General features: G+C 39.5%; 2 protein-coding genes and 2 non-coding genes across 5 annotated transcripts; 1 reads left to right on the forward strand and 3 right to left on the reverse strand.

Annotated features, from left to right (window-relative positions):
• Positions 1-1008: 1008 nt before the first annotated feature.
• Positions 1009-4340, reverse strand: LOC106386444. Of its 2 annotated transcripts, XR_007324016.1 has the most exons (6): positions 2973-4340; positions 2577-2692; positions 2328-2482; positions 2125-2175; positions 1976-2047; positions 1009-1834 (listed from the first exon to the last, which is right to left on the reverse strand). XR_007324016.1 is itself a non-coding variant. In XM_048758741.1 (5 exons), the coding sequence occupies exons 1-4, from the start codon at positions 3075-3077 to the stop codon at positions 2162-2164; spliced, it is 390 nt and encodes a 129-aa protein (XP_048614698.1). In that variant the 5' UTR covers positions 3078-4340; the 3' UTR covers positions 1843-2047; positions 2125-2161. The 2 variants fall into 2 exon arrangements, 1 of the variants encoding a protein (XP_048614698.1); XM_048758741.1 differs by lacking the exon at positions 1009-1834 and having other exon boundaries at positions 1843-2047.
• Positions 4341-7114: 2774 nt separating this feature from the next.
• LOC125588235 lies at positions 7115-7221 on the reverse strand. Its single transcript, XR_007324624.1, has one exon. It is a non-coding gene; the product is annotated as a small nucleolar RNA R71 (small nucleolar RNA).
• A 592-nt stretch (positions 7222-7813) lies between these two features.
• On the forward strand, positions 7814-9364 carry LOC106403354. The gene is made up of 2 exons (XM_048757475.1): positions 7814-8567; positions 8649-9364. The coding sequence occupies exons 1-2, from the start codon at positions 7814-7816 to the stop codon at positions 9362-9364; spliced, it is 1470 nt and encodes a 489-aa protein (XP_048613432.1).
• Positions 9365-13772: 4408 nt separating this feature from the next.
• Positions 13773-13879, reverse strand: LOC125588246. Its single transcript, XR_007324634.1, has one exon. It is a non-coding gene; the product is annotated as a small nucleolar RNA R71 (small nucleolar RNA).
• Between the last annotated feature and the right edge of the window lie 654 nt (positions 13880-14533).

Raw genomic sequence — 14533 nt, forward strand, 5'->3', positions numbered from 1 at the left:
AACATAAAAATGTGAAATGGTAATCTTACATATGTTTAATGTAGTATTTCCATTTTTAATGTTGTATGTTTATATATATTTATTATTTTCGAAATTATATATAATGTTTTTGTTTTTTTTTATAAAACGGTAATGCTACATTATGGAGATAAGCCGTTTTTTTAAGTGAAAAATGATAATTTTACATATGTTTAATGTAGTTTTTCCATTTTTATGCTGTGTGTTTACATATTATTTATAATTTTCGAAAATTAGTAATATTAAAATGTAAAACTATATTTTATGCCACGTGTCATATTTTGGGAGAATTTTTTCCGCTGATGTGGACGCTCTATGGAGCTTCAAAAGGTCTCTTTTATTAGTATAGATTTCAAAAATTTTAGTAGAATCCATTATTATTGGTTTAAAAATTTTCAAAATCCATTCAAATCTCTTGTTATTCAAAAAGTTTAGTTATTATTGATTCTCTAATTCTAACTAAATCTAGTGTTATTGGAAGATGAATTCTATTCATTTTTCCTCATAAGACTCAATTTTCAAAATATCATATGTACCCATGTGATTTTCAAAATCCTTGTGATAAATATACTAGAAAACAAAATAATTATTCTTTCCAAATATCTATTGCACCTTAAATCAAAATTATATGTTCAAAACTATAATTCATTACATTCATATACTTTTACATTTTTGAATATATAATTATTTTTTTAAAAAAATTATATTTTTAATATAAATAATAATAATTACATTTACAAATCTTAGTAGTTTTAAAATATATTTTTTTTAAATAGTTTCAAAAACAAATTTCGAATTTCAAAAGGAAAATTAAAAAAAATATTTTTTATAAAATAGAAATATTATAAAAATGTTCTAATTTGAAAAAAATAAAATAAAAACAACTTTTTATTTTATTTTTTATTTTTTATAGATTTATACCGTAAGGGGTAAAATAGTCTTTTATATTTTTAATGAAACTTCTTTCGGTTATTTTCTTTTTTAAATGATTTTTTGTGACAAAATCTTATAAAATGACTATTTAAGAAAATTGTTCAATTTTGTATGTATCAGTATTATTTTCTTTTTAATTTGAAAGCAAAAAATAAATAATCATGCTATATGATTTAGAAAATAAATATATTCTATATTTATTTTACAAAAAATGATAGAAAAGATGTAATACACATTCATGAAAATTTATATCAATCTAAGAAAAGTTATGATCGAATTTCATAAGTCAATGTATATAAATTTTCACAATCCACGTAACTTTTTTAAATCTATCAACTCTCAAAATTCAGAAACTCTATACAAATTCATCTCCCACATTTTTAACTATTAAATGTCCCTTAAGAGCATAATTAACTCTGAAACCGTTCACGGTTTTTTAGGCAATTATTTTTTTTCTAAAAAAAAAATTTTAAAGCGAACAAATCGCGGACCGCCACGTGTCGATGGGGTCTGCGAACAGTGCAAAAAACCCTACACAATCGATTTTTATTTTGTTGTTTCTGCCACCGGTTTCAAAAATTTTGCTGGGGCCCACGCACTAATTTGTTTTAAGAAACCCCATTAACTACCGCGATAATCATGGCCTAAGAGATTTAGTTAAGAGACACTAATATTTTAGTGCTCTAATGGGAATCTTTTATTTAGGGGTTCTTAAAAAAAAAAAAAGTTAAACATTGAGAAACATGGAATGCAATAGGAGAATAAAGGACAATTACCATTCAAGTAATCCTCAAAACCAAAGTTATCAATGGCTCCTGTGTAGACTTCTAATCCGAGCATTGACCATGGAATTGGTCGAGGAGGCCTTTGAAACTTAAATATTCTATAGAGAAAAAAAAAAAGATAGAATGAGAACTGTGCAAACATTCGCCAGTTTTCCCATCAACAAAACAGAACCAAATCCCACAAAAAGGAAAGTTCTGACTCCAGCTGCAGGACTATAATACAGGTGTCATAAGCTAACCTTGGAGGAAACAATGTAATTGAACAATGTAGGACGATGCAGAAGAAGATTTGAATGGTGCTTAGTAGCGACCTGATTCACATAAAACATCAATAAGTTTCTCTCCAGCATTGATACAAATTCAAAACGTTAATCAGATCACATCTCACCGTGTACAACAGATTTCCAATAGTTCGATCGCATCCGTCAGTGACACCAGCCTGTACACAAAATAAGGGAGTTTCGATAAAGCAATTGAGCAAGCCAAGTGATCAAAATAAACCAGATGCATACATGCAAAGAATCCAAATCATCAATCAAACTAAGAATTTCGAATCAAAAGAGGAAGAAGGAAAAGACGAGGAGGTTTCACCTTTAGAGACCGGTGCTGGCATATTACGTCCCGCTTCTCTAGTGGATAATGTAGCATAGACGGATTGCACGGTTTCTCTGATCTCGCCCTTCATCCCGTCTTCTGATCTTATTAGCCCCCACAACCCATCCGAGAGCTGGCTCAACATCTTGCTCCTACAAATCTGAACGTTTTAGTATGCTTGTCATCATAAGTCATACACCAAGCAAGAGTTCACTGAACAGAAGGAGAACTCCCTTTTTAATATACCCGACATCTTCGAATATCGCATCAGAGAGTTGCCTGGGTTTCATAGTTTGAGCACTCGGTCGATTCAAAGCTGCTGACTCCTTGACAAGAGATATCATCTTGTTTCGTAACTCCTCCTGCAAAATCAAAGCCACACCGCTTTAGTAGTCAGAACGCAATTCAGAGTCCATAAGAATCAAAGCTGTAAAGAAAGGACCAAACTTTTAAGCATGATCGTGGGGCAAATCAAATCACATTCGTTTCCAAACTCCGATCTCTTCTCTGACAATCGAGAGAGACCCTATTTGAACGAGCAAGAGAGAGAGAGAGAGAGAGAGAGAGAGAGAGAGAGAGAGAGAGAGAGAGAGAGAGAGAGAGAGAGAGAGAGAGAGAGAGAGACAGAGAGAGAGAGATTACGTTATCTTTGAGGCGGCGTATGATGTTGAGACGGAGAAGGTCGAAATCGCCGTCGTCTTTAAGCTTCTCTACAACTTCTTCCTTGTTTATCTTCCTCCTCGCCATCCCTCCACACTATTCCTTCCTCTTTTGATTTCTGTTTTTCCTTCTCCGCCGGAGATTGATCCAAGAGGAGAATCAAAAGAGGAAGAAGGAAAAGCCAAGTCTCAACAACACGTGTACTTAAGAGACGATTCTTAGAGCAGGATTAACCATGTCTCTTACATAGGTTTCTTAATGTAATTGTGATTTAAAATATATATATATATATAATTACCACAGGAGACGTCTCTTAATTAGGGCGTGGAAGAGCCGTGTCTTAGGACACGTGTCGCTATGAAAAAAAATTGGAAGTCTCGTCTCTTCTCTTCCTCTCTTCGTCTGCATCTCTTCCTCTCTGTCTCTCTCCCCATGATGAATCCACAAGGCCATCCCGAACCTGATTCCGATCTGAATTGGTGTTAGATATATGGTTAGTTTTCTTTCCAGCTTAACGTTTACCTCGCGAGTGGTCTGAGAACTGAAACTCTGGGATTTAGACACAATACTTGTTTGTATGAATCTGATTTCTCCTTTAGTCTCTGTTCAAGTTCTTGTCTTTTTTACTTGTTCCTTTCCAATTTGAACTTTATAATCGGATATGGCTCCATCTTTTGGTATAAGCTTTTGAGTTTCTCTCGGCTTTGGTTACTCAGATTGCCTCTTCTTTGTTTACAAAAGATTGTTGAGTGTTCTTGAGTTCTAAACTCTTTGGTTCTTTGTCCTTTTCAGGTGGATAAAGCAGAGGTTTAGGAAGAGATCAAAGAGATTAGAGTCGACGAGGTTTCATCAACCAACCGAGAGGCCAATGGATATCCCTCTATTAGTGAGAAGTTTGTTGATAAAGACCCTGCGAAAGGGGTAGCAGCAGTAGTAGTAGTAGAGTCAGAGAATGATGATAGCAGCAGATCAGGCTCGTTTAATCACTTGATTCTTATAGGAACAGCCAAGGCGCAAGTCCTTGTGACAGATTTATTTATTTTTTTGTTTTATCTTCTCTTCATCTGAGGTGATTGGGTGGTGTGGTGTGATGCAGGCTTGCTTACTTACACGAGCTTGAGCCAAAAGTGGTGCATAGAGACATAAAGTCTAGCAATATTCTGATTGATGACAAATTCAATTCAAAGATCTCTGACCCTCTCCTTTGCGAATCTGCTTGGCGCTGATAAAAGCTTATAACTACTAGAGTAATGGGTACCTTTGGGTAAGTGTTGTGGCCTCTCTCTGTATACTTGTGTAATTGTTGGCCTTGGAACATAATTTGTTTCAGCATAAGTATGAGGCAATGTTTGTTATGGTTGGTTGGCTAGTTCATGTGGGATTAGAGTTTTTGCTTTTGTGCTTCTGTTTCTTTGATCACAAACAACGAGATTGGAATGGTTGATGAAATGGAGAAGCTTTATATAGAGAATGGAATCTTACCATCATTTTATCTAGATTGGTTAGAGGATGGAGTGTTAGCATGGTTTAGCTTATGGTATAAACATTAATAACACAATGTTTACAAATGTCTGTAGGGTTCTTCTGTTCTTACCAATTGATAAATCATGATTTTAATAGTATTTAGCATTTTATTTAGCTCATTTTAATCATTCTAGGTTGCATTTAGGTTTCAATATTGCATTTACATGCATAATTGCATAAATAGGGGCTAATGTGCACACTTGAGAAGTTTGGGCTGAAATCGTGAGGTTAATCGTGCAATTTACAAAGTTATGGGCCGAACTGAGAACTATAAAGAGGCGGGGGACCATTCTGCAAATACTGAGGGTCTGGTCTGCACAATTGGAAACTTAGGGGCAGAATCAGAAGGACGTTTCTGTAATTTTGATAGTTTTGAGGTCAAATCGTAATTATCCAAAATATGAAGGACCAGAAGTGCAAAAATCCCACCATTTCTGCTCCTCGAGCTTTCACCTGCGACGAAGCACTGGCGATTCCGTTGACGGCGGAGGCTGAGAACACGACGGAGAGCTTACCACAGCGAGGAAGAGCACGACCACGACGCGGAGATGACTTGGACCAGAGATCCCGTGGTGGAGAAGCCGATGACGAGAAGCGACGAAGAAGCTTGGTCGCGTTGAAGTTCCGAGACAGTGAAGCTCGGTTCCGACGGCGGCAAAGAGACGGCAAGGCCACGCAGAGACTGATGCGACGACTCCCGATGGTGATTCCAGAGCTTCCACGCGGGGACGAGCAACGCGAGATCGTGAACCCGCACGCACGACGAGGAAGAAGCGTCGACGTCTCAACTCGGGTTCAAGAGACACGGGGAGCTACGAAGAAGAAGAAGTCGCGACGTCTCGACTCGGGGTGAGAGACGCGGGGAGCCTTACCCGCCCGTATGAAACGGAGCAGCTCGACGGTCCAACGCGGGGTAACCAACTCGGGTTGGAGTTGGCGATACCCGGGTCGAGTCTTTGCCTTAGTCGAATTTTAATATTTTTAAAGGGCTTTTTAGACTTTTTAATGGAAACCATTAGGTTTTCCAAGGACATATAAATACTCTTGTAATCCCAAAGTTAGAGGGATCTTATTTTCTATCTAATCACAAAGAACTTTGAGTTGAAAGATCTAATCTTGATCATAATTTCTTATCTTTGCTTGATTATCTTGCTCTCTAATCATGTTTAACCTTGAATCATCCATGGTTTTGGGGTTATTCATGTCTATTAGTGAGTAGAGTAATCTTGGATTCATGGGCTAGGGTGATTAAGGGTGATTAGAGAAGATCTAGGGTGTTTAGTGTTAGATTTACTTGTTTCCTTGCTTGTTGAGGGTTCTCAATACTATTTTAGTCTTGATCATACTAAAATGGATCTCTAGGCATTTTTTGCCCAAAAGGTGTATGATGAAATGCCTGAATCAACTCTTCAATGCTTTTAGCTTGCTTTACCTAAGAGATTAGTTGCTAAAGGAGTTAAGATTGCTATTGGACTTGTTCTCCATGTTTGCTTTACTAACATTCAACCTAAGAGATTAGATGCTTGAGTTGCTTTACCAAAAGAACATTCATCTAGAGATAGAGCTTGTTTAGCTTAGTGTCTAGGCATAAGGAAAGTGTTTGATTGATATCTTGCTACCCTTAGATTGGATCTACATCACCTGAGATCAAATGCCTAGCCCCATGAGTCCTCTTGCTTCAAATTGAGAAAGAAAGATCATTACTTTATTGCATTAGCTTATTAGTTCTTAGTTCATACCATCTTTAAAACCGGATCGCACTTAGCTTAAACATGAACTTGCATTCCCTTTGCTTTAGAATCACCTAGGATTGGTTCGACAATCTTTTATATTACATTGATTTGATCTTGGACCCTTGAAAAGTCTTGCATCAAATTGGCGCCGTTGCCAAATTCTAAGTTGATTGTGACATTGGGATTTAGTCATTTGCTTGAGACTAAGTCATTTTTTATTTAATTGTGTTATTGCTTCTCTTTGTTCTTCTCCCTTTGCATTTCAGGTGTATGAACACAAGGAGCAAAGGTCCAACAAACCTAGTTCCAAGAGTTGAAAACATTAGAGCACTTGAGAGGGAGATTGCAAGACAGAGAAGAGAAGTAGAGCAACAAGCTCATTTGCAAATGTTGGGGTTTGATATGGAGAATCTGCCTCAAGCTGGTGATGCCCAAGGAGGCATTGATCCAAGAGCTGATCACCTTCGACCACAGCGCCAGCCACAACATCCACCGCGACAAGCTCGCGCCATTGGAGCCTATGATCAACCTCACATTAATGGTCATAGGTTAGGAATCAGAGCACCACCAGTGGAGAACAACAACTTCGAGATCAAGTCAGGACTGCTCAACACCATAGAGAACCACAAGTATCATGGTCTTGCTGCTGAAGACCCTTTTGATCACTTGTACAAGTTTGATAAGTATTGTGGCTTGTCCAAGACAAATGGTGTTTCTGAAGATGCCTTCAAGTTGAAGCTGTTCCCTTTCTCTTTGGGAGACAAGGCACACCAATGGGAGAAGAATCTTCCAAGTGACACTGTCACCACTTGGGAAGAGTGTAAGAGAGCTTTCCTAGACAAGTTCTTCTCTACTTCAAGGACAGCTAAGATCAGGAACAAAATCTCTGGATTTCAACAGAAAGATCTAGAGAGCTTCAGTGAAGCATGGAAGAGGTTCAAGGGCTATTGGGCTCAATGCCCGCATCATGGTTTCGGCAAGGAGAGTTTGCTTAGCACCTTCTATAGAGGAGCTCTACCACAGTGCAGAAACAGGCTTGATACTGCCAGCAATGGTTTCTTCTTGGGTAGAACTGAGGAAGAGGCAGAGGAACTGGTAGAGAACATGGCCAAGAGTGACTCAGTCAACAGTGAGGAGCATGATATGGTCAACAGAAGTGATGATCAGCATACAAAGAAAGAGCTGAAGTCTCTCCAAGCCAAGTTGGATCTACTTCTTGCAGAAAAGGCTAAGCAGGAGAAGATGAACTTTGTTGGTGACCAGAAACAAGAGGCATCTCCAGTGATCAATGAGGTTGATGGTTTAGAAGGCCAAGAGGAGTTGTGCTTCATCAATGCTAATGGCACATGGTACAAGAAAGAGCCCAACTTTCAGTACCAAAACAACTACCAGCAAAGGCCACTCTACAACAATCAACAAGGAGGTTACTAAGCCAAGCAGAACTATCCTCAAGCCAACCAATCTCCTCAGACTCAAGGAAGTTCTTCTCAAGCTCAAACTCCAGATTCAAGTGTGGATTCTATGTTCAAGCAACTCTTGGAATTTCAGGCCAGAAATGAGAAAACCATGATTTATGAGTTCAAGAACATCCATGCAAAGATTGATGGGAACTATTCTGACCTTAACAACAAGTACATGCAACTTGCCTCTCATCTCAAGGCTTTGGAGAGTCAAGTTGTTTCTATGCCTTCATCTTCCAAGCAGCCAATGGGGTCTCTACCAGGGAAACCAGAAAAGAACTCCAAGGAGTCTTGCAATGTTTTCTTCTCCACTGCTTCTCAACAGATTGAGCTGAGTGATCATGAGAAAGAGGAGGATGAGATTGAAAGACTGGTATATGGAACTGATTTTGGGGAAGTTGAGAGATTTGTTGTGGCCACAGCTGAAGCACAGATGGTGAAGGACGCTGTCAGGAAGATTAAAGCAACGAATCTGCAAAGAGCTGAGCACAAGGCTGAGAAACAAGTTGAGAAGAGAGCTGACAACAAACTGAAAAAGGTTACGCTAGAGGAAGCAACTAAGGTTGAGCTATCACCCTATGATCAGCTCCCTTTCCCCCAAAGAGTTATCACCAAAGCTCAGAAGAAGGTGCTCTCCAAGTTCAGGAAAGATCTTAGTGATGTTGGGGTCAGGCTTCCAGAAATCTCGGGTATGCGTGAAGCACATGTCCAGATGATGCTCATCAACGACATTCTAAACCACCAAACTGAAGTGGCCGAGCTTTTGGACATCTCCATTCCGAAGATTGATCCACCAATCCCTCCAAAGTCCCTCCCTAAGCTTGAGTCTCAAGGGATGTTCACCTTGCCTTGCTACCTTGGTAAGCTCACTTTTGATGATGCTCTTGTTGATTCTGGTGCAAGTGTGAATGTGATCTCAATGGAGATGATGAAGAGTCTAGGGATTGAGAGCATGGAGCCAAACACATCTTCCCTACAGTTTGGAGATTCCTCTTCTACAACTCCTATTGGTCTCATCAAGAACTTCCCTTTGAAGATTGGAGCATGCACCATTCCAATAGACCTCACTGTTCTGAAGATGGCAACTGAGAAGAGAGTCCCATTGATCCTTGGCACTCCATTCCTTATAACAGTAGGAGCTTGCATAGACTTTGCAAACAAGAAGGTCACACTCGTAAATGTGAACAAAGATGTCTCATATCCACTACAATCACCAAAGATGATTGCTGAGTATTGTGGAACAATCACTTGTGGAGCATCCTCCATTGAGAAGACCAAGGCTGAAGGGGTTGGTATTAAGAAAGAAGGTCTTGCTGGAGAGTCCTCTAAAGAGCTGTGTGATGAGCACTTGGAAAGTGCTACAAAGAAGGAGGTGAGTAGAGCCACAAAGGCTGCTCATGGCAAAAAAAAGATGATGAAAGAACATTACCCTTCACCTCTTGATATAATGCCACACACTCTTACTCTTCACCCAATGAAGTTCAAGGATGGAGCTATTGAGTACAAGATCAAATGCAAGGGAAAGTCTACACCATTCTCAAGTGCAAAGGCCATCCTCACTTCACAGCTCCAAGATGATCCAATCAAGCTTCAAGAGCTTCTCTCTCAAGTCCTCACCATCACTCTTGAAGATGGGAAAGATCCTCCTCTTCACTAGCAAATTGGAAGGAAAGTCAAGCTAGAGACTTAAAACAAGCTCACTTGGGAGGAAGTCCCATGGTATCCTTTGTATATATCTTTATATATCTTTTTCTTGCTTTAGTGTGTTTGAATAAGCTTAGGGACAAGTTTGGGGGAATTCTAAAAAATTCCCAAAGGTCATGTCGAAAATTCCAAGGTGACAACAAGTCCTCCCTCCTCATTTCCCTTCTCTTATGACAGCCAACTTCAAGTAAGTGCATTCTACCTTTGTAAATACTTAGTTATAATGTTTATGTATTTCCTTTAGATCTCTCCTTTGAGCTTATTCTCACACAAGAGACTGTGTGAAGTAAGTTTGGGGGAGAGTCTACTATCTCACATTGTGTTTTGTTTTGTCTACTTGTCATTAAGTCTCATGCATTGCATTGTGAATAATTATTTGCATAGAAAATCCACAAAAATTGAAAAATTTCGAAAATCACAAAAATAAGCATTTAGTTGCATCATTTGCATCTTTAGGATTGAGTCTAGAAGCATTTAGATTGCATTCATGCATTGGGAGAAACCTTGTAAATAACACATGTCTAGAACTAAATTTGACATCCTAGCTAAACATATCAAGTAGCTTAAGCATCTTTTGAAAAAAACTTGTAAGCTTCGAGCCTTGAAAACTCTTCTTGAAACTTGTTTGCTTGCTTGATGTTAGCATTGTTCTTAAGATCAGCTCCAATCTGAACTTGGCTTGAATGAACTTAATCTCTCTTGCATATGGGCATTTGTATACTTGATCATGGATCTCATACACATTTGGGTTATCTTATTCTTTTATATCTATCTTTGTTAACCCAAATGACACTCCTTACCCTAAAACCCTAACCATTCTTTGAGACCAAACATTCAATTGCATGAGTGAGGCCTCTTTTGATAGTTTGTCATGTGCAAAATCTTGAGAGTATTGGGAGCGACATGGATTTGTTCTCATCTCTTGCTAGCATAGGGTCATCATTTGAGCTAGCTTCTAGGATGGTGAGTGGGGTCTTTGTTCCTTAAAGGTTTATATCTTGGGTTTGGGAAGTGATAAAGTTGAGATTGATGAACAAAAGATTGTCATGAGAAAGAAAAGCCCTAGGGACCTAGAATAGAAAAATAAGAAAGCTCTTGATTGTATTGTTTGAGACCTCCCCCCTCTAAAAAAAAAAATATGAAGAAAAAGAAAAAGAAAAAGAAGATTCAATAAGATAGTGGGGAAGGGATAATAAAAAGTGTTAGAGCTTAGAAATGTGAAAAGTGAATAAGAGGTCCTTAGTGGTTGAGTCTTAAGAAAAGAATGTTGTTCATTGGGTGAGTGATGTGAGTGTTTTTCATTTTGGGTTATGGGATGAATGAAATGGGTGTAGAATTTGTAATCACTTAGGAATGGGGTAGAATGATGAGAATGAATCTATGTATGCATGAGTTGCTTCTAATCTTAGATAAATTTTGCATAATGATCAAGCTCCTTGTTCTTGAGTGATAACCACCTTGAAATGACAACATTTGAATCCTTCTTTTCATTCATATTAGACCATTGCTTACTTAGCGAAATGATTGAGATCATGTGCCCCTTTGTGAGAATTCACCTTGTGTGTGTGTGTGAATCAATGTGAGAGCTGGCTGAAAGAACTTGTTAGTTGATGAGTATTGCAACTTGAGTAGAGGCATAAGAGTATAGATAGGCCTAGAGAAGCTAGAGTATAATAAGGGAGTTGCTCATGCTATTTGCTATGTTTTCTTTGGGATGTCATATTGAAGGCTAGAAAGTGTTTCTTTTGGTTATAAACTCCCATTTTCAAACCTCTCTTCCTTTAGTTCTTGAAAGTTTACTTGTGGACAAGTAAAGAGCAAGTTTGGGGGAGTTGATAAATCATGATTTTAATAGTATTTAGCATTTTATTTAGCTCATTTTAATCATTCTAGGTTGCATTTAGGTTTCAATATTGCATTTACATGCATAATTGCATAAATATGGGCTAATGTGCACACTTGAGAAGTTTGGGCTGAAATCGTGAGGTTAATCGTGCAATTTACAAAGTTATGGGCCGAACTGAGAACTATAAAGAGGCGGGGGACCATTCTGCAAATACTGAGGGTCTGGTCTGCACAATTGGAAACTTAGGGGCAGAATCAGAAGGACGTTTCTGTAATTTTGATAGTTTTGGGGTCAAATCGTAATTATCCGAAATATGAAGGACTAGAAGTGCAAAAATCCCACCATTTCTGCTCCTCGAGCTTTCACCTGCCACGAAGCACTGGCGATTCCGTTGACGGCGGAGGCTGAGAACACGACGGAGAGCTTACCACAGCGAGGAAGAGCACGGCCACGACGCGGAGATGACTTGGACCAGAGATCCCGTGGTGGAGAAGCCGATGACGAGAAGCGACGAAGAAGCTTGGTCGCGTTGAAGTTCTGAGACAGTGAAGCTCGATTCTGACGGCGGCGAAGAGACGGTACGGCCACGCAGAGACTGATGCGACGACTCCCGATGGCGATTCCAGAGCTTCCACGCGGGGACGAGCAACGCGAGATCGTGAACCCGCACGCACGAAGAGGAAGAAGCGTCGACGTCTTAACTCGGGTTCAAGAGACGCGGGGAGCTACGAAGAAGAAGAAGTCGCGATGTCTCGACTCGGGGTGAGAGACGCGGGGAGCCTTACCCGCCCGTATGAAACGGAGCAGCTCGACGGTCCACGCGGGGTAACCAACTCGGGTTGGAGTTGGCGATTTCAACCCGGGTCGAGTCTTTGCCTTAGTCGAATTTTAATATTTTTAAAGGGCTTTTTAGACTTTTTAATAGAAACCATTAGGTTTTCCAAGGATATATAAATACTCTTGTAATCCCAAAGTTAGAGGAATCTTATTTTCTATCTAATCACAAAGAACTTTGAGTTGAAAGATCTTATCTTGATCATAATTTCTTATCTTTGCTTGATTATCTTGCTCTCTAATCATGTTTAACCTTGAATCATCCATGGTTTTGGGGTTATTCATGTCTATTAGTGAGTAGAGTAATCTTGGATTCATGGGCTAGGGTGATTAAGGGTGATTAGAGAAGATCTAGGGTGTTTAGTGTTAGATTTACTTGTTTCCTTGCTTGTTGAGGGTTCTCAATACTATTTTAGTCTTGATCATACTAAAATGGATCTCTAGGCATTTCTTGCCCACAAGGTGTATGATGAAATGCCTGAACCAACTCTTCAATGCTTTTAGCTTGCTTTACCTAAGAGATTAGTTGCTAAAGGAGTTAAGATTGCTATTGGACTTGTTCTCCATGTTTGTTTTACTAACATTCAACCTAAGAGATTAGATGCTTGATTTGCTTTACCAAAAGAACATTCATCTAAATAGAGCTTGTTTAGCTTAGTGTCTAGGCATAAGGAAAGTGTTTGATTGATACCTTGCTACCCTTAGATTGGATCTACATCACCCGAGATCAAATGCCTAGCCCCATGAGTCCTCTTGCTTCAAATTGAGAAAGAAAGATCATTACTTTATTGCATTAGCTTATTAGTTCTTAGTTCATACCATCTTTAAAACCGGATCGCACTTAGATTAAACATGGTCTTGCATTCCCTTTGCTTTAGAATCACCTAGGATTGGTTCGACAATCTTTTATATTACATTGATTTGATCTTGGACCCTTGAAAAGTCTTGCATCAAAATTGGCGCCGTTGCCAAATTATAAGTTGATTGTGACATTGGGATTTAGTCATTTGCTTGAGACTAAGTCATTTTTTATTTAATTGTGTTATTGCTTCTCTTTGTTCTTCTCCCTTTGCATTTCAGGTGTATGAACACAAGGAGCAAAGGTCCAACAAACCTAGTTCCAAGAGTTGAAAACATTAGAGCACTTGAGAGGGAGATTGCAAGACAGAGAAGAGAAGTAGAGCAACAAGCTCATTTGCAAAGGTTGGGGTTTGATATGGAGAATCTGCCTCAAGCTGGTGATGCCCAAGGAAGCATTGATCCAAGAGCTGATCACCTTCGACCACAGCGCCAGCCACAACATCCACCGCGCCAAGCTCGCGCCATTGGAGCCTATGATCAACCTCACATTAATGGTCATAGGTTAGGAATCAGAGCACCACCAGTGGAGAACAACAACTTCGAGATCAAGACAGGGCTGCTCAACACCATAGAGAACAACAAGTATCATGGTCTTGCTGCTGAAGACCCTTTTGATCACTTGTACAAGTTTGATAAGTATTGTGGCTTGTCCAAGACAAATGGTGTTTCTGAAGATGCCTTCAAGTTGAAGCTGTTCCCTTTCTCTTTGGGAGAAAAGGCACACCAATGGGAGAAGACTCTTCCAAGTGACACTGTCACCACTTGGGAAGAGTGTAAGAGAGCTTTCCTAGACAAGTTCTTCTCTACTTCAAGGACAGCTAAGATCAGGAATGAAATCTCTGGGCTTCAACAGAAAGGTCTAGAGAGCTTCAGTGAAGCGTGAGAGAGGTTCAAGGGCTATTGGTCTTAATGCCCTCATCATGGTTTCAGCAAGGAGAGTTTGCTTAGCACCTTCTACAGAGGAGCTCTACCACAGTGCAGAAACTGGCTTGACACTGCCAGCAATGGTTTCTTCTTGGGGAGAACCGAGGAAGAGGCAGAGGAACTGGTAGAGAACTTGGCTAAGAGTGACTCGGTCTTCAGTGAAGAGCATGATAGGGTCAACAGAAGTGATGATCATCAAACAAAGAAAGAGATCAAGTCCTTGCAAGAGAAGATGGACTTGCTTCTTTCCAACCAAGCTAAGAAAGAGCAGATGAACTTTGTGGGTGGTCCTATTCAAGAGGTTCCCCCCAAGATCAATGAGGTTGATGGTTTGGAAGGCCAAGAAGAGATGTGCTTCATCAACAACAATGGTTCTTGGTACAAGAAAGAGCCTAACTTTCAGTACAACAACTACCAGCAAAGGTCCTACTCTAACAACCAGCAAGGAGGATACCAGCAGAAGCAAAACACTCATCAAGGGAGCTATCAACCTAGACAAAACACCCCTCCTGATTTCAACAATAACAACAATCAGTCTACTCAGGCTCAAGGAAGTTCTTCCCAAGCTCCAGCTTCAGATACAAGTGTGGATGCAATGTTCAGGAAACTTTTGGATTTTCAGGCAAAGAATGAGAAGACAATGGGTTATGAGTTCAA

This window comes from Brassica napus, chromosome C5, assembly GCF_020379485.1.
Source record: "Brassica napus cultivar Da-Ae chromosome C5, Da-Ae, whole genome shotgun sequence".
Lineage (NCBI taxonomy): Eukaryota > Viridiplantae > Streptophyta > Magnoliopsida > Brassicales > Brassicaceae > Brassica > Brassica napus.